A 17,787-nucleotide genomic window follows, 5' to 3' on the forward strand; every position below is an offset into this window, starting at 1 on the left:
TTATTTGATGGTTTTGTGTGTGAAGCTCACCTTGTAAGTAAAAGTCTCCGCATGGAAGTGTACAGTGTGCATGTCCACTTCGTTACCCATGCCAAGTAAATACCAGTTAATCTTTTCTCCCTGGGTCATCTCCAATCCATGGAGGTTTCCATAAAGTTTTCCATTAATCCCTATAATTTAAAACAAGATATTTAAATCAGTTGGTGGGTGAGTGATTATCATATATTACTCACAGTCTGGAGATTAAAGATTGAATTCATTTTTTGTATGTTTCTGGCACACGTTATAATGTCAAAATTCTTTACTGGGTTAAAACGTGAGTCTTTGTGCTGAAATTCATCAGTTTTCATGTTTCACTGATCCTTTCCTTGTCTTACCGTGCATTTTATTGCTCTCTTCAAAGTCTTCATCCTGTATGAAAGTGTCAGGGTCCACTTTGAGGTATTTTTTTATGTTCTCTTTCAAGTAGTGGGACTGGTTTTCGTCATGCACCATGAAAAACAGGGCAAACTCCTTCTCTATGTCGATTCTGTACCGGTCAGAGCCTTCACCCTTTAGAACGCCAGATTTGCACACCACCAACGGGCCCAAAAGGCCACTGTAGATGTCCTAAAGGTGCACAAATGCTTCATCATCATTGTTTGTTGTGCCTAACTTCTGCTTATGAGAAATATTTTTAAAGTGAAAAGATCTAATTAAAGAGAGTAACAGAATCTACTATTCTCAGGAAAAAAATATACTAAATGATTTAAAAAAACATGTCTACTTATATCAGAATAAATATGAGTCCAATTAAAGGGCAATGATGTTGGCTGTCAATCACTGTCCTCAATCATTTAAAAGAAATTTGATTTAAGGTTCCAGAAGGATAAATGAGTCAAGTCTAATGTAAATGTTTCCCACCCTTTTGGTCAATATGTCCTATTTCCTCTTCCGCGGAACAGATAAGTTAATAATTAACATGTTCTTATAACACACTGTAAAGTCTGTGCTTTCATATCACTTACACCATACATAGGCAACGTGTACCGTACCTTGATGAAATTGACGTCAGAATAGTAGGCATAGGAAATGCAGTCAGGATCTGAGATCCCTGGTCCAGAACTTTCAGGTACATTCCACACCTCCTCGGTCAAATAGCCTGACAATACAGGATCAATAACGCTCAATTAGCCACCAAAAGTGAAATTTCTTCTGTATTTTTCCCTTCCATTCTTACCGGGGTCAACAGCAAGGGAAGGGCCAAAGGTCTTTACTCCATGTGCAGTAATGCCAAATGGATGCGTGGCTTTGTTCTTGAACGTGATTACAATCTGTTCGCCCACTTCGCATTTGATTATTGGACCTACATTAAAAGGAAAATACTAAATTAGTCCATTGTGTGACTATCGTGTATACATATTGGCTTTTCTAGTCAGAGCTTTAGACATTTTTCACACTTGTGAGCAGTGTATTGGTCTCTGTACACTATAATGATGATTATAATGAACAAAAATCCTACCCAGAATTCCCAAGTGTTCTTCACTGGAACTCCTTTTCTTTTCAACTGTGAAGCTTTCATCCAGGTATTCTTTATACACAGCTTTTTGGTAACGTGAGCCAATTCGGTTCTTCCCTTTTCCTACAAATATATTACCTGGACTGGGAAACAAATATTTATCTTTGTTATTACCGGTCCTAGCATTTGTCTTAAGTCCTATATATTCAGACACTTTACCTGTCCTCTGATGTGCTGTGGTGTTTTTCCAGCTCCCACTCCCTGCTGGGTGAGTAGTCCCACTCTATTTCTTCAGCTGCGATAAAATACCGAACAGTTTTGGTAGGAGCTGTATGTGAAATGTTCATTTCGTGGCCAGAGCAGGAGGTCACCCGATACTGCTGCTTCATGCCGGCTGAGTAGTGGTCGGTTACTCTGCAGCTTACCTCGAAAGTGTCTGGTGAAAATGTATGGAAAAGCAAAATACTGTTGTAGATCATGCACTTAACTCCATAGAGTGACAACCTACTAAGATTATTCTACCATACTGTGGCTTCTCAAAATTCCATTTGGATAACCCAAATCTCACTTTTTTTATGATTTATTCATGTACTCAAAAGTGTTAGTACCCCTTAAATCACATGTGTCAAAGTGGCAGCCCGGGGACCAAATCTGGCCCGCCGCATCATTTTGTGTGGCCCGGGAAAGTAAATCATGAGTGCCAACTTTCTGTTTTAGGATCAAATTAAAATGAAAAGTATAGATGTATATTAAATTTCCTGATTTTCCCCCTTCAATTATCAATAATTGTAATTTTTTAATCATTTTTTTCTGTTTTTAGTTCAAAAATCATTTTGTAAAATCTAAAAATATATTTTAAAAAAGCCAAAATAAACATTGTTTTAGATCTATAAAAAACCTGAATAATCAGGGCTTTTAATTCAGTTCTTTTAATCCATTTATTTTAAAAAATCTAAATATTATATCTAAAATGGTCCGGCCCACGTGAAATCAAGTTGACGTTAAAGCGGCCCGCGAACCAACCCGAGTCTGACACCCCTGCCTTAAATGCTTTGACTGTTCCTACAATAAACATTGCAGGGAACAATGTGGGATATTTGATTCACTGTCAAACCTTTTTATTTGCATTAATTTATCATTTACTTTTGTGTTCTATTAGCTGGCAAATAGTGGAACTTTTCCTTTAGCTTGGTTGGAAGACTTCCCCTGCATTAAATACTTGACATTTTCCAAATGCAGGAAAGGACAATGTTCAGATTTTCTTGAAAAAACTAGGAAATCTCAGTTCTGCCTTCGGAAATCTGCATGTAAAGATATCTAAACAGGATAGCTGATGACATAACTGCTTGTCAAGTACGCTCTTGAGAAATGGTTGGCCGCTCCCCAATTATTCGCAAAACAGGACGTGGTGTCCTTGTATGTATACATTTTTGAGAATGACCTGGAGTCTTTGGCTGCATCTCCACAGTTGCGGTGGTGTGAGGAAAGACGTTGAGAGTGTCCCGCGTGGTGCCCTGCTTTTTGAAGGTGTTCCCTTGGAAATAAACACCATGGATGTCCACCTCAGTACCGAGACCAAAGGTGTACCACATGACTTTGTCTCCAGCACACATGTCCAGGCCAGGAAGGTTCCCATACATGAGCCCATTCACAGCTGTCACAGTTAAAGAAAATACACTCAGTATAAAATGAAAACCAAACATGTCAGGTGTATGATATTGATCATACCTATATGATCCTCTCTATTGAAAAAGCTTGGTCTCTCTCTTGTGGCATCTTTAAACAAATACAAACTGCTCACCATGCATCTTGTTGCTTTCCTGGAACTCTTCATCCTCTACATTTGTCTCACGGCTGCCAAATGTGTTTATATTGTCATCCAAATACCAGCTCAGGTTTTCATCCATCACAGAAAACATGAGAAAGAACTCTTTGTCCACACCCTTCTGTGAACAATGTAAGCGGAGGCCAAAACTTTTTGGTACACAAAGGCAGTATAATAGGATGGGATACAAGCTCTAGGCATATTACGCATTTTTACTTAGCAAAAGATTCATTGTCAGAGGAATTTTTCAATCGCCAATATGTTCCTTTATGTTTGCAGTGTATTGGAAAGCAGAATAACCTGAGTTCCATCTTCTTCCAATGTTCCTCTCCGGCACACAAGCAGAGGTCCCACTAATCCTGAGTTTGTGTCCTCAACAGGTGCTGATGCAGAGTAGTACAAATAGGGGACGCAGGGAGAATCAGATGAAGATGGACCTTCCAGCACCTGCCAGGAGTAGGTGAACATCTCCCCCGGAGCAACGTGGGCGCCAGGTTTGCCGACACCTTATACACAGAAAGAAGTATAGCAACAGAAGATTCCACTAGAGTGTAAGTTCTTTCAAGTCCTTCAGTCTTTTCACTCACCGTCATCATAGCTGCTTCCTTCGAAGCGTTTTTCATAGTGCAAGCCATGTGGATGGATGCTGTAGTTTATATCAGCTTTATTTAAAAAGGTCACATTGAGCGTATCTCCTTCCTCTGCCTTCAAGACGGGACCTGAATAAATAAGGGATACCCGGCAGGATGTTAGAATTGAAAAGCAAAATGTGGGGGACAGGTTGCAAGAAAACACATTAAAGGAACACATAGCCCTCACCTAACATTCCCAAGTGGAGAGATTCAGGCTTCCGTAATTTTTCAGTACTGAAGGTATCGTCTGTGTATTCTTTGTATATCACCTTTATATATGTACCGCCAATCCGACCGCCATCTTCACCAAAAAATGCCTCTGATGGGCTGGAAGCATAACAGATTTAATCAGAGTTTATACAAACATAATGTCTTATAATTGGCATTATTTGCATTTAGAAGAATCTGAAGTCTTCAAAAGCATTGTAATAAAAACATTTTTACATGCGATTTGGCAAAATCTGATCCTTTTTATACATAAAACATATTTCATCAAAACATGTCACCAAAAATCCTAGGTATTTTCTACCCTAGTGTACTTGGATTCCGGGTAACAACAATATTTCATTCTGACAGAAGTTCTCACTAGACTTTCTTCTTCTCATACCTGCCTGCATCAGTGAGGGAAACATTTTTAATCAGGTCTTTTTCCAAAGGAGCATAGTTCCACCGCATTTTCTCTGCTGCCACATAGTATTTTCTGACAACACCACTCATGGCTTTTGTACTGGTTTCGTTGCCACAGGAATTTACTTGATAAAATGCCTGCATTCCAGCTGAAATAGACAAAAAACACACTGTAAGTCTGTCTTGGAGACTCACTATGAGCTATCCGACAACTGTTGGAATTGATTTTTTGTTTTCTAATTTTAATTCACCAAACCAAAGGGGATGGGGGGTTAAAGAGGTCTGGCACCCTACCCTGCAGGTGGTCATTAACTTGGCAGGTCAGCAGCCACTTGCCCTTCGCTGCGGGGACCATCTCAGCTGTAACAAAAGTAGCTGGAAAAAGGCTGAGCACGTCAGTCCGATGTCCGCGGTCCAATAAGGTATTTCCATGGAAAAAGGCAGAGTGAATATCCACCTCGTTACCCATGCCAAACAAATGCCAAGACACAGCACGGTCCTGGCATAGCTCAATTCCGGGAAGGTTACCAAACATGTACCCATTAATGGCTATTACACAAGGGGACAAGCAGACGTTATAAAGTGAGGAGACTCCTAAAACAAACAAGCGTGTTAGATTAATATTGAGCAGATCTCTTACCATGCATCAGGTTTGATTCCACAAAGTCTTCGTCTTCTCGGTCAACCCCAGACGGATTGGTGAGTCTCTGAATGTTATCCTCAAGGTACCAACTCAAATTTTCATCCATTACAGTAAACATCAGGAAGACATCTTGATTCACGTCATTGCGAGCTCCCTGTTCACTATTCTCCTTTAGCATTCCTGAGGAGTGAGTAAAAATACAAAACGTATATAGCAGCAAACAATCATCATTTAAATCCAATTTCATAATTCATACATTCAACAGGATTCAAGAGAGACCAAATGAGTTCAATGCGGGTTGATGGTCTGACGTGTAAGCACACGCCATCATCCTACCTTTCTTGCAAGTAAGCAGTGCCCCTATTAAGCCAGAGGCGATATCCATGGGGGCATCTAAGTGAGAGTGGTACACCCACGTCAGGCAGTTGGCGTCTTCATCGGTCGGCGCAAATTCAGGCTTGACCTCCCAACGATAAGTGTAGCTTCCCCCCGGTGGAACGGAGTCATCCAGCTTAAGGTTACCAGAGGTCCCGTCTGGATAAAGTGCCCCTGAGAGGCCAACAAAAGAAAAGTCTTTGTCAGTTTGCATTGAAAGGTTACTCAGAATGTTTCATGGATTTATGGGCCATTCTAAAGGAAAACAACTGTAATTTACTATAGAGAAATCAACATCTGGATGTTTTCTTGAGGAAATACCATATCTTTTTTGGCTTTAGCTCTTAAAAAGATTCCAAAGGCTGTTGTCCTCTTTCCCCTGCTTTGTGGGGGATGGGGACCTGTTGCATAACAAAGGGTCCAAAAATACTTAGGATATATTCTTTGGCAATAATTATTATCTCCAAAAAGACAAGTTAAGGATTGCAGTGCTTGTTTTTTATTTGTTTTGATTGTAAGATTGTAATTGTCACATTTCTTTTACCTCTGTGGCATTAAATAAGTTACTTTATTTTCACGTGTAAAAATGTTTATTTATAAATAATGGACTTTAGCTCACTAGTTTTACAAAAAAATGAAATGTTTACTTAGTTACAGATGCTCACAAAACAGCTATTTTCAGACTGAACTAGCTTTTAAAAGGCTACCTTCCATGTTCTTTTCATAGAAAACTCCATGGGGATGGATTGAGTAGCTTCTGGTTGCCATGTTTTTCAGGTGGACCACAATGATGTCGTTGACCTCCGCTCGCAGCACAGGTCCTAGGAAGCCTAACCAGGTGGGCCGGGGGGATTGTTGACTGTATGTGGCATTGGTATACTGTCGAAACATGGCCTTCTTATAAACGCTGCCAATACGCTGGGGTCCTCTTTCCAGAAATATTGATGCATGGCTGAAATGCATCATTTAAAACGTGAGCACATTATTATTGATGAGTCAATGTTTTTAAACCAAAACACATGACCCCAAAAGAGGACAAGGCAATCCTTACTCCTGTTAAGAAGAATGGGTAGAGATTTTAGTAACATGTTGGGAATACAGAATTATGTTTTCTGGAAACTATAACAAATAAATAAAGGTGGATGACTTCAGTCGGATTTTGATAGTTTTAGTGTCAGTAATGAGGGTACCTGGACAGATTTGAATTTAGTTATAGTAGTCATTGTATTTGAATTACACGACTTGACAAGAAAGAACATCATGGTACCCAACACACAAAATCAAAAGGCCTTAACTGAACAAAAGAAGTGCCAACACTTGTGGTGTTTGTTCTCCACACAAGTAGGTCAAAAGGCTGTGATTTATCTTTGCTCATGGTCAATCACGGACTGAAACTATGAGTCATGACTATGGGTCAAATGTCCCTCCAATTGTGTAGGTGGTTGACAAACAACTGCATAGCAGAAAACATTTCCAAGAAGCCAAACAGCTCCTTGGCTAAAACGCAGAAGTCCAGTATTATACAATCAGGCTCTTCTGGTTTCAAACGGGAACTTTAAAAATGCTGTGACAGTCCATTTCGTCTAGTGCAGTTTTAATCATGTTTACCTCAACTGTTCATGTGACTAAAGTGGTTCAAATTGTGCTAGTTTAATCTGTTTTTTTTATTTCCTGAAAAGTGGCGATTTTTTAGGCTATTTGCCATTTTTTTCTACCTTGGACAATATTTGCATTACACTTCAAATTGCCCCTTGGTATGAATGTGCCCTTTGATTGGCTGGCCACCAATTCCAGGTGCCAGCTGGGATAGGCTCCAGCACCCCCCACGACTCTTGTCAGGCTACAGAAAATGAATGAATGAATATTTGCCTTGTACTTCTTTTGCGAATGGCAAATCGCTGACGAATTTGGGATGAAACTCCAGTAAAGACATCACTCATAACCAAGAATGAGGGTTAAAAAAAAGAAAACAAACCAAAAAACAGGCAAATAACATCATATATTTTTGCTGCAGCCTGCTTGTGTCCTATACAGTTTTATGGGTAGTATTTTTTATAGTCAATGGAAACTGAAAGAGATTCGCCCAAGAGGTCAAAGTTTAAGAGGTTCTTCTGCTTCTCCTGCTCCAAGAACAAAACCCTTGTCAGGGCTTTTGACCACATGAAAATAAAAAAGCCATGATGGACTTACTCATCATCTGCGACGTCCACGTTGTTCAATAAATTTTTCCCACTTGGTGCGTAATCCCACAAATCCTCGACAACCGCCACATAGTAGACCCTCTCCCGGCCCCGCGTCCTCTCCACAGCCAGACAGAAGATAAACAATAAACAGACAGATCGTACGGTCCAGGTCGCCGCCATGGTTGCACGAGAGGGGAGGGAAATTCACCCTAAAAAGAAACAAGAGGGGGGCGAAACTCCGCGGAACGTTTCACCGTGGAAGCGCGCTGTCAGCGCAACAGGTCGCTTGAATTGCGTGTGCGAATGAAAACAGTCCGTCTATTGAGGACGGAGGAAAAAAGCAGCAGAGAAGCGACCGCCTCCGTTGAATGATGAAAAAAAAAAAGGTTAAAAACAACAACCCCACCAATATGACAGATTTGTCATCATTGTGAAATGTCCTACAGGGAAATTAAAGGACTGCCATTATGGGAAAGTGCAAATTCACCAGTCATGGGAATTTGCGAATTGGCTGTCAAATTGTCCATATGGTGCTGAGGGACATTTGGGATTTTTATTGCATGTGAGTTCATTTAGTTCATATCCCAGTTGTATGTGCATTATGATGTTAAATAATTGCTGACATCTACTGACCACATTTCAGCATTGCAAATGCACGATTTGCGCGTTTATTGGGTTTGTGAGGGAACACCTCAATAGTCAGCACTAAGGAATACATCATTATCTCGTGCATGGATTTAATTATGTGTTATGCTATCACCATAATAAGATGCGTAACCTCCTGAGACTGAAAACATTTAATAGTGATCCATTTTACTTTCCAAATGCGTATATATCATTCTAAATCAAACATAGAAAAAGGGTCCCATCATTAAGATTCAGGTGTATTTATTAATTCAGCTGATTACGAGATAAGAACTTTCCAGCCGTTCGTTTACTTATGAATAACAATGATAATAAAAAACAAAAACAAAAAAACAATTGTTTTGGCTCCATTCATCCCATGATGAAAATGCATGTTTAGTTCTGCAGACTGATGGAACATATCTTCAAACAATCGCACACGATTTTAAACATGGAATTGATTTTTTTTGCTTTTTTTCCCTGTCAGTCGGGGCTTGACGTCGACGGGGCTGGGCAACGTGAACGCCCACGTCAGCTGATGTCGTGTCCACCCACCCATCGCTGTCACTCAATGATCCAGCAGAACAACAATGGCAGCGCTCAGCAAATTAACACACAACTGCTACGAAGTCGGTCACACTTGGAACCCGTCATGTTTGGGGTCCACCGTGGACATAACGAGAGGCGCGCTTGAGGTCTCTTTCAAAATATACGCCCCTCTCTACGTGGTGAGTTGTTTACTCCTAACGCTAAAGCTAGCCACGTTAGCCTAGCAAACTAGAGTTAAGAGAATGTTTGAAGATCGCTTCGTTAAGATAGATAAAGCACGTTTGTGAAGCCCGATCTGCTTAACAAGTATAACTTTATGTCAGAAAGAATTGTACAACATGGAAGAAAAATGCAATATTTTTGATACACATTATCTCCCCTGTCAAGTGAAGATATATTTACTGTGTACTATAGCTTTGTACACAGTAATATATTTCTTATAGTAACTATAAGGACCCATGCAATGGCTATGAGCATGGTCGAGGGTTAAGTACATAAATAATCAAACAAAATGATGTCTCAGGCTAATTTATTGATTTTGACAGTTGCTCGGGCATTTTCATGTCACAGGTAGCAGCTATTCTTAGAAGAAGGAAAAAGGATTACTACTTAAAAAGGCTTCTACCTGAGATCTTACAGTCTACCTCGTTCCTCACTGCCAATGGAGGCCTTTATATTTTCTTCTTCTGTATTCTCAGGTGAGTGTTGCCCTGCAGAGGTTGCATTACTCCTGTACTACTACTACTACATGCGCACGTGCTCTTTGCAGTTTGCCATTTTCTCTATTTTTTTTTCCTTTTTTGACATGGAGAGTGGATTACAGACTAAAGAGTTGAAATGAGGCTGCCTTGACGGTCTCGTATATTCGCAGTGTTCTTGAAATGTAGTCAGAAAACAAAAACAAAGCATATGCCACAAGGTTTTCTGTAAAAGTTACTACACTCGTGTTTTGTTTTTTGCGGTCAAAATGTTCACACATTTACACAGATCGTTTCCATTGAAGGAAACTGCTGGGAGGTTTTTATTCTTGGTCCGCGGGGTTTGGTTCTGCCCTTCCTGCCTCATATATCGCTATCCTTCTGGAGCGTAAGAGCAGGTAAGATTGATTTTCCACATTCCTGATTATGTCATTCACTAGGCTTTAATTACGTGTCTTGACATGCTTCTTGTACAGAAGAGGACTTCTCACAATATACATGACAAATCTCGTAAGTACTGCTCTGTTCAATACACGCACTGTATTTCTTCAAATACTTAATATGCAGAAAGTAGCTGTTAAAGGAAGTCTTTCAATCTCCCCGTGACCGTTTGTCTGTATTACGAACATAATTGGAATACACTTGTACTATAGAAATGATGTTCCCTATTTGCAGGCAACAGAGAGCTTGTTTCGCATGGCCATGACGCGTGGCCTTATCAAACCCATCAAACATGGCGAGGTAAATGGGGAAAAAAAACCTGTATACCTTTTTCTTCTCATCTTCATTTCCTGATGTTCTTGTAATCCCCTCAGGTGCTCCTCTTCTGCATAACTGCATCCCTCTACATGTTCCTCTTTAGGTCAGATCCCATCTTTTCCACATACTCGCATAACTCAAACTGATTATTCATGTCAAATTTGTATGTTGTCCTGCAGGAGTAAAGATGGCCTGAAGGGTTTCGCCTTTTCGGCATTGAAGTAAGTTAGTGTGCATTCCTCAGCTATACTTCAATTCAGACTGAAAGAAAGATTTTTTTCCTCTTCTGCCGCACATTTTGCCACCCTCAGATTCATCATTGGGAAAGAGGAGATCCCATCCCACTCTGTTCTGGCCGAGCAGGTTCCGGCAACTCCCCTCGAGGCGCCGGCCGGCTCAGAGACGGAGGCTTCACACGATTCAAGAATTCAACGTTTCTCAAGGGGCAAATCTTTACTAGAATATGTCAGGAACATGCTGAAATCATTGTGAGGGAACACTCGTACACTGCTCATTATTTACAATTGGACCACACAGTGTTTTTGACGGACAAAATTATAACAATTAGCTATCGATTTTGTTTTCAAATTTACAAATTTAAATCATTATTCCTCTCGCCTCCAGTAGTCAACTTTACAAAAGTACTGCTTTTTCACATACATTTTTGACTTTAATAGAAGTACTGGTTGTTGTTTTGTTTCTCTTTGCATTTCTATAAATTATCCAGATGCCAACGAGGTCCAAAACACAGATGTTGTAAACATCAGCATGACAACTGTATTTCTTACTCTGTTAAAGTAAGTGTCAATACTTAATTCTTTTCATGTGATGCTCATTTATATTAATGTCAATGAATCTTTCTGATCAGAGTTTTGTGAGGATGTTCAGCGTTGGATACCTGATTCAATGCTGCCTTAAAGTGCCCTCAGCATTACGCTTTGTCTTCTCAAAACCTTCTCGGCTACCCTCTCTTTTCTACAACAAAGACAACTTCCAGCTCGGGGCTTTTTTAGGCTTTTTTGTTAGCATCTACAAGGTATGTATGTCCTTAATCCTGGTAAGAGTTTTTTTTAATCCTTTCCTGGTTCATTCAGGGAACAAGCTGCTTGCTTCGTTGGTTGCGGGATATTGACGATGAGCTCCATGCTTTGGTGGCTGGTAAGTCACTTTGTATTGCAATTAGTTAAGTTTGAAGAGCTAACATCCTATTTTTTTACAGGATTCCTGGCAGGAATCTCCATGTTTTTCTACAAGAGCACATCAATTTCAATGTATCTCTTCTCTAAGCTGGTGGAGGTAACATGAACCATATTTTTTGATATTTGTGTGTATTACTCATTTACAAATACTCATTGTTGATGCTTTTCTGATGGCTAAAACACATGACAACCTCCCCTCTGCACCAGACCTTGTACTTTAAGGGCATCGAGGCTGGCTACTTCCCATACTTCCCACAAGCAGATACATATCTGTACGCCATCTCCACTGCCATCTGTTTTCAAGCTGTGAGTGAAGACAAACAAATACACACAAAAGTAAATTGAAGCAACAGATTATGTGATTATAAGTGTCCGTCATTATTAGGCTGTGATGGAGATGCAGAATATTCGGCCCGCGTACTGGAAGTTTCTTCTGCGTCTCACTAAGGGCAGGTAAGATGGACTTATTGTAAATGGAGAGCAAAAAAATTATTCATTAAATAATAGTAAAAAGTTTGTTTCTTCACAATTTTGACATCAGTATTTTCCCCTCCTTCGGTTTTTTTCCCGTCTTCTAGGTTTGGTCTGATGAACCGACAGCTTCTGGATGTTTTTGGAACCCAGGCCTCCAAGAACTTTCAGGGTTTTTCGCCCAAACTGGATCCACGCTATGTTTCAGTGCCCAGCAAAACAATGCTTCCATCAGGAGGTGACATTCAGCTTGGATGACGTGGGTTGATGGTGTGGACATGATCAGAAATTGTGACCTTTTGTGAAGAAATGCTAGTTGGGTCTTTTTCAACCGGTTGCTGGTCTTTTACTTGTCGGTGCCCTCACAAAAATCTGGAGTAAGGATTTATGCATTTTTCACATAAGGTTGTAGCATTCCATTAATTACACCTTTCTTTTCTAATGTTTATTCCATTTTGTTCCTGACTGAGCAATGTTGGTCAGAATGGGTGTTTTAATGATACTGATAGTTGAGTTGAATTTAAACACAAGTGTGAGTTTGGTGTTTAAAATAAATTTGCCGATTAATTAAGGAGTGGAGAAACGTAAAAACCCGCCATTTGATTCTATCTTTACATCCATGCACTTCTAAAACTAAGATTTAATCCTGGAACTCTACTATTAAAAAAAATGTAAACACTATTCTTCATATATACATATTAAAAACAGTAAAAAAAATTGCATCATTGATTTAGATTTTTTTTCTTATTCTCAGAACTTCATAAACAGAAGTTTCCCTGTTAGCAAAATGGTTCCAAAATACAAATAATTTACAAATAAGTAGCTGCGTTTTAATGTCAGTGGTCCTGTATAATTTGTTTTTAAACATCTTTTCCCTTTACCTCCACCTTCTTAAACAGATGCCTACATCGAAATGAAAACACTTTGTCCCAAGTGTATTTTATGAGTTAAATGCAAATTAATGAGTTCAGTGTCTTCTAACTGTGTGCAAAATTTTACAACCAAACGAATATGTTTAGAGCTACGCAACAGCGAAAATATGTATGTGATCAAGCCATTTTAATGTGAAAAACTGCGACTAATTTACGTATTTGCAACCCTACACCAAGAGTTTCCAACTGTTACTTGGCTGCTAGGAATGAGACTTGAAAAATCTCATGAAGATTTCTGGTTGTCTGTGTTGTTTTTTTGTTGTTCTTATAATGTCATCACCAAGAGACCAACAACAGATTTTGACTACCACCAAAAAGATTGATTTCATAGCAAATTAAATGTTTACCATGTGTGCAAAGATGTATTATTTAGTTTTATATCCATGTTCTCGGGTTTTCCATTTTGCTCAATGACACATTTACAGTTTGGAAAACAGTCTCTACCCTGTCACTCCCACTTCCGTAGTATTTTATCTTCATGTGTTTTCACAAGTGGACCACATTTTGGTTATGCTGTAAAATGTCAGTTTTCTGAACATTTTGCACCTCCAAAATAGCTTTAAACACACATGACCTCTGGAAGATAATTAATTGTTATAAACATGACATTACATAATCTCTATTACACCAAGGCAACTGTTTGCATTTGTCAAAATGAAGTATTAAAAGTACTATTTTGATTCATATGGTGCAGCATGATCTGATTGTTTATCAAGGTAAAAGATAAAAAGTACTTAGACTAGTACATAACATCAACTTGAGATGTGTAACACAATTTTATTATAGTACATTTTAACGTCAATATTACAGCAAAATGCAGAGAAGCAGCCATGAGAAGGGCCACGAAGGAACCGGAAGTAAGACACGCCCACCAAGAAGAATATTTCAGCATAAAAGCACGTGGATCTACATACATGCAGAAATGTCAATAGTTTAATTAAACAGAAGTGGTAGGCGCAGATGTTTACAGTCTAGTTAGGTGTGTCACACATGAGAATCATTCTTTACACATGTATCACAATATTAAAAACAATTTCCTCCTACTCGATTTTTATTTGGAAAATATTTGCGCCAACACATGAGATCCACATCCTCAAATGTACAGTTACAAAAGTTGTATCTGGTCTTAATGTAATTTTCATCATTTCGCCAATTTCACAACGATTACCTCACTTTTTAATTATCCATGGGGGGCAAAAACAAACAGCGAACTAAAGGAAATGTTCGGGTAAGTACGATTTTCTTATTGATGTAAATAGTCTATCTTAGTGTTAGCAGCTAATGCTACGTATACCTGTAACACGTTTTGGTTAAAGTAATAATTTGGAGATCTGTCTATTTATGATCGCTGCAGTGTTTATTGCATTGTTAATATTTGCTACGATTCTGCGACTGCCAAGATTTTTACCCCAGTTATTAGTGATTTTTCTGTTTTTATCCTGCAGCCGTCCAGTAGCGGCCGGGCTGCCGAGGTGTTAACCCGGGAAGGTGGTGCCATTCCGGGTTTCGTTGGCTTCGAAACCACGGTGTCCTCGGAGTTGAGCTACGTGCCTGCTTTCCATGGAGCAGAGGAGCTCGACAGTCTGGTCGATGCAGACTTCAGACTGGTTCTTAGAAAACTATCAAAGAGAGATGTCGTCACCAGATTGAAAGTAAATTCCCCTTAAATTTGCAACATTCTTAGCATGTTTCTTAATGCACAGCATTGTGCTTTATCCAGGCTGTGCAGGATTTTGGATTGATGTGTCAGCAGCGTGATGCTGAAGATGTGAAGGGTGTCCTTCCATACTGGCCTAGAATTTACTGCAAGATATCAGTGGTCAGTGCTCAGTCCGTATCTTAAATTGTTAATCATTAGACTTCTATTTGGGCCCATTTACACTATTAGATGAACTCTTCACCATGCTACTTTAATCAAAGGTGTGCTGCTGTTGCACAAGCCTTGATATTGTTTGCACCATCTCTGCATTATACCTTAAAAGATGTATTGTACATTTTCAATGACTCCTTGTTTCATCCTATCTTTTAGGACCATGATCGTCGAATCAGGGAGGCCACCCAGCTGGCCCTTGAGCAGTTGGTACTGAAAGTACGCCGTAGCTTGGCTCCATTCCTGAAGAGCTTGATGGGTCACTGGATCCTGTCCCAGTGCGACACGTACACACCCGCATCCACCGCCGCACGTCAATCCTTCCAGTCCGCATTCTCGGCTGCCAAGCAGCCGGATGCCCTCAGCTTTTGCAAAGACGAGATCTTTAATGTGAGTTGTAATCGTGGATCTAACAGAGAGAGGATTTATTCTGCTAGCTATTTTTAAACATTTTGTCATACTACAGGTCTTGCAAGATATTTTATTGAAGGATACTGGAGACACACTCAGTGATTCTCAGTAAGTCAACCGTAGTCATCTTAAAGTAGCGGCTGGTTCATCTCATTATTTATGTATTTATTTTGTAAGAAACTTGACGGAGGAAGAACGAGAAGCCAAGTATACCCGAATGCTAACAAGTTCTCTTTTGGGAGTGAAGAGATTGCTTTCCTTACTTCCCCAAAATGACATTGCTGCCATGGAACACAGACTAGCTCATCTTGTCAGCCCTGCAAAGTTTTGGAAGTACAGCAAGCATAAGGCACCCCAGGTAAAACCTAATGTTTTTAAAAAATCTGGGTGCGTACGGGTGGTATTAATGTCTAGTGATGCACAAAAAGCATTAGGATTCAGAATGTGTTTGTCAATACTTTTAAATGAGCTCAACCTTGGATAATATTGCTTCTTCACAGGTAAGAGGGGCTTTTTTCGAGATGCTATGCGCTGTATGTGCGTTCACGCCAGGCCTTGCGCAAAATGAGGCAGCGCGTCTCTGTCCAGCCATTCTCCTCAGCATTGATGACACAGATCCACTTGTGCTCCCAGCTGTGTGGGAGGCAGTTCTTCATGTAGTGTCTTCCATATCTGTAAGTGTCTCTTTACCATGATTCTTTGTCCTTTTTAAGTTTTATTTACCTTGCTGGCCAAACTGCACATTTTGGATGTGATGCCTATACTTTATTTATTTGTTTTTACGGGACAACACAGACTTAAATAATATTTCCAACAACATCATCACGTCTCTTTTTGCAGGAGTGTTGGACACATGTAAACTCAAAGAAGGGCTTTCTGCCGAAATTGTGGACTCTTTTAAAAGAAGGCGGCAAAGGCATGGCTAAAGCACTTCATCCCAATTTGATGCCGTTGCTTAGTAAACTGCCTGAACAGGTGAACGATTCACCTTTGGAGTTCTATTCTACGTTCTTTACTTCACTCATACTTGGGTAATTATTTCAACTTTTCATTACACATGATGATGAAATCAACGCTCACGTTTGATTAAAGTTTGTTACACCCAAAAATCAGGAATCATCCACAGTTAACTGTGTATTTTACTGTGTATGTTTGATATATTTAGCATTTCCAGTGAACGAGCAGTCAATAGCCCTTCAGAAAGTGCTGTTATTGTGACGGCCACCATAGAGTGCTTGAGGTTCTGCTTAATGCGCCATTCAGCAGAGCGAGAAGAGCGGAAAGAAGAGGAAGATCAGTCCAAAATTCGCAACATGCTTATTTTACAACAGGTTAAAATAAAACGTGTAAATTTCCATTTTTTTGCCATATAAAAGATACTTACTGTGTTGTCTTTGTCTTTTCCTTTCTCAGCTATTGCCGCTACTTGAAAGCGCACTTGAGAGCCCTATGCTTCAGAATGGTCCCCTGTTCCTCCTAGTCACAGAAATGCTTGTTTCTTGGGAGAAGAGAGCAGGTGGTGAATCGAAAGCCCACAAAAATGTCTTTGGAGCTCTTGTGGCAGACTTCTGGGAGGAGCTTGGTCTCGCGTTTACGCGCCACACGGATAGCGAGGAAGCAAATCCACAAGTTTTGGAGGGCATCGCCACCTTGCTGCAGGTACATTTGCTCAATTCCTGCCTTGAGAGTCACTCGGATCAATGTGCCTTAGCTCTCGCTTTCTTCTATTTCTCCAGGTGATGCGCTACCCAGAGAAGGTGAACAGAAGGCAGATCATACAGAAAAAGTCGGTCAAGATCTGTTTGTCTGAGTCCGGAGGTGACAACGAGCCTGGCTTGGAGGGAACTGAAGGGCTGAAGATCGAGCCTGCGCCGGCTAATGTTTACAGCTCCCCGCAGACGCACCATTTTGAGGAAGTCGTGTGCCAGCTAGTACAATTGTGCCTGGTACATGTGAATGAGAGAAACTCGGAGAGGCATCTCGTCTTCCTTTCCTTTCTCCTGCAGTCTTTTCACACGCAAAAAATCTTCACCGTAAGTATTATTACTGCAGAAAGTTCCCCCCCTCCCCGTCTCTTAATCAAAAGCATCAAATTTGACAGGCATTTAATACATTAAATCTAATTTCACTTAGACATTGGTGGAATTGGATGACGCCGACCAGATAGTGGCGAAGAGTGCGAGCAGTCCGGCCGTTCGCTTCCTGCTGGAGCGAGTGGTCCCGTGGCTTGCCGACAAGACGCGGACAGACACGGAGCGTCTTGTGGAGATGGTCTTCAGCTCATTGTCTTGCTGCAGCCGCCAAGAGACCACACGCATCCTCGACCACATCACGACGGTAACGTTACGTCTATTTCCTACAACGCTTGTCCTGTTGGACATGCAAGTTTAAACTAATAAATGTTTAGTGTATGACAGAGTCACCGGTACAAGATTACTTCACGTTTCAGATTTTCTTCTGCCCCTCTTTTTTAATACTCCTTGACATCGAA

General features: G+C 40.2%; 3 protein-coding genes across 8 annotated transcripts in view; 2 read left to right on the top strand and 1 right to left on the bottom strand.

The window, feature by feature from the left end:
• Window positions 1–8,093, bottom strand: part of hephl1b (hephaestin-like 1b) — a 9,315-nt gene extending 1,222 nt beyond the window's left edge. Inside the window, exons 1-17 of one of the 2 annotated variants that reach the window (XM_077592818.1) lie at window positions 7,791–8,093; window positions 6,308–6,552; window positions 5,562–5,774; window positions 5,223–5,405; window positions 4,877–5,131; window positions 4,563–4,731; window positions 4,143–4,282; window positions 3,911–4,042; window positions 3,624–3,829; window positions 3,300–3,441; window positions 2,940–3,152; window positions 1,718–1,934; window positions 1,502–1,641; window positions 1,220–1,345; window positions 1,035–1,141; window positions 378–609; window positions 31–170 (exon numbers count right to left, since the gene is read on the bottom strand). In XM_077592818.1, coding sequence (XP_077448944.1) covers window positions 31–170; window positions 378–609; window positions 1,035–1,141; window positions 1,220–1,345; window positions 1,502–1,641; window positions 1,718–1,934; window positions 2,940–3,152; window positions 3,300–3,441; window positions 3,624–3,829; window positions 3,911–4,042; window positions 4,143–4,282; window positions 4,563–4,731; window positions 4,877–5,131; window positions 5,223–5,405; window positions 5,562–5,774; window positions 6,308–6,552; window positions 7,791–7,963 — 3,033 coding nt within the window. In that variant the 5' untranslated portion in view covers window positions 7,964–8,093. Of the gene's footprint in view, window positions 1–30; window positions 171–377; window positions 610–1,034; window positions 1,142–1,219; window positions 1,346–1,501; window positions 1,642–1,717; window positions 1,935–2,939; window positions 3,153–3,299; window positions 3,445–3,623; window positions 3,830–3,910; window positions 4,043–4,142; window positions 4,283–4,562; window positions 4,732–4,876; window positions 5,132–5,222; window positions 5,406–5,561; window positions 5,775–6,307; window positions 6,553–7,790 lie in introns of both variants that reach the window. The other variant, XM_077592816.1, reaches the window with a different exon arrangement.
• The window catches only part of tmem135 (transmembrane protein 135), a 24,757-nt gene extending 11,058 nt beyond the window's left edge, over window positions 1–13,699 (top strand). For all 3 annotated transcript variants that reach the window (XM_077592828.1, XM_077592829.1, XM_077592830.1), the window contains 17 exons: window positions 3,704–3,874; window positions 6,378–6,438; window positions 8,895–9,135; window positions 9,527–9,654; window positions 9,960–10,052; window positions 10,131–10,164; window positions 10,330–10,395; window positions 10,470–10,516; window positions 10,593–10,634; window positions 10,725–10,901; window positions 11,141–11,210; window positions 11,282–11,449; window positions 11,508–11,571; window positions 11,633–11,709; window positions 11,820–11,918; window positions 11,998–12,065; window positions 12,191–13,699. In XM_077592828.1, coding sequence (XP_077448954.1) covers window positions 8,998–9,135; window positions 9,527–9,654; window positions 9,960–10,052; window positions 10,131–10,164; window positions 10,330–10,395; window positions 10,470–10,516; window positions 10,593–10,634; window positions 10,725–10,901; window positions 11,141–11,210; window positions 11,282–11,449; window positions 11,508–11,571; window positions 11,633–11,709; window positions 11,820–11,918; window positions 11,998–12,065; window positions 12,191–12,341 — 1,422 coding nt within the window. In that variant the 5' untranslated portion in view covers window positions 3,704–3,874; window positions 6,378–6,438; window positions 8,895–8,997 and the 3' untranslated portion in view covers window positions 12,342–13,699. The remainder of the gene's footprint in view (window positions 1–3,703; window positions 3,875–6,377; window positions 6,439–8,894; window positions 9,136–9,526; window positions 9,655–9,959; window positions 10,053–10,130; window positions 10,165–10,329; window positions 10,396–10,469; window positions 10,517–10,592; window positions 10,635–10,724; window positions 10,902–11,140; window positions 11,211–11,281; window positions 11,450–11,507; window positions 11,572–11,632; window positions 11,710–11,819; window positions 11,919–11,997; window positions 12,066–12,190) is intronic.
• A 255-nt stretch (window positions 13,700–13,954) lies between these two features.
• ltn1 (listerin E3 ubiquitin protein ligase 1) overlaps window positions 13,955–17,787 on the top strand; it is a 33,310-nt gene continuing 29,477 nt past the window's right edge. For all 3 annotated transcript variants that reach the window (XM_077591549.1, XM_077591550.1, XM_077591552.1), the window contains exons 1-12: window positions 13,955–14,243; window positions 14,461–14,667; window positions 14,736–14,834; window positions 15,045–15,275; window positions 15,352–15,404; window positions 15,474–15,654; window positions 15,797–15,970; window positions 16,137–16,327; window positions 16,462–16,627; window positions 16,710–16,955; window positions 17,033–17,329; window positions 17,430–17,633. In XM_077591549.1, coding sequence (XP_077447675.1) covers window positions 14,202–14,243; window positions 14,461–14,667; window positions 14,736–14,834; window positions 15,045–15,275; window positions 15,352–15,404; window positions 15,474–15,654; window positions 15,797–15,970; window positions 16,137–16,327; window positions 16,462–16,627; window positions 16,710–16,955; window positions 17,033–17,329; window positions 17,430–17,633 — 2,091 coding nt within the window. In that variant the 5' untranslated portion in view covers window positions 13,955–14,201. The remainder of the gene's footprint in view (window positions 14,244–14,460; window positions 14,668–14,735; window positions 14,835–15,044; window positions 15,276–15,351; window positions 15,405–15,473; window positions 15,655–15,796; window positions 15,971–16,136; window positions 16,328–16,461; window positions 16,628–16,709; window positions 16,956–17,032; window positions 17,330–17,429; window positions 17,634–17,787) is intronic.

Source organism: Stigmatopora argus, chromosome 22, assembly GCF_051989625.1.
Source record: "Stigmatopora argus isolate UIUO_Sarg chromosome 22, RoL_Sarg_1.0, whole genome shotgun sequence".
Taxonomy (NCBI): Eukaryota; Metazoa; Chordata; class Actinopteri; order Syngnathiformes; family Syngnathidae; genus Stigmatopora; species Stigmatopora argus.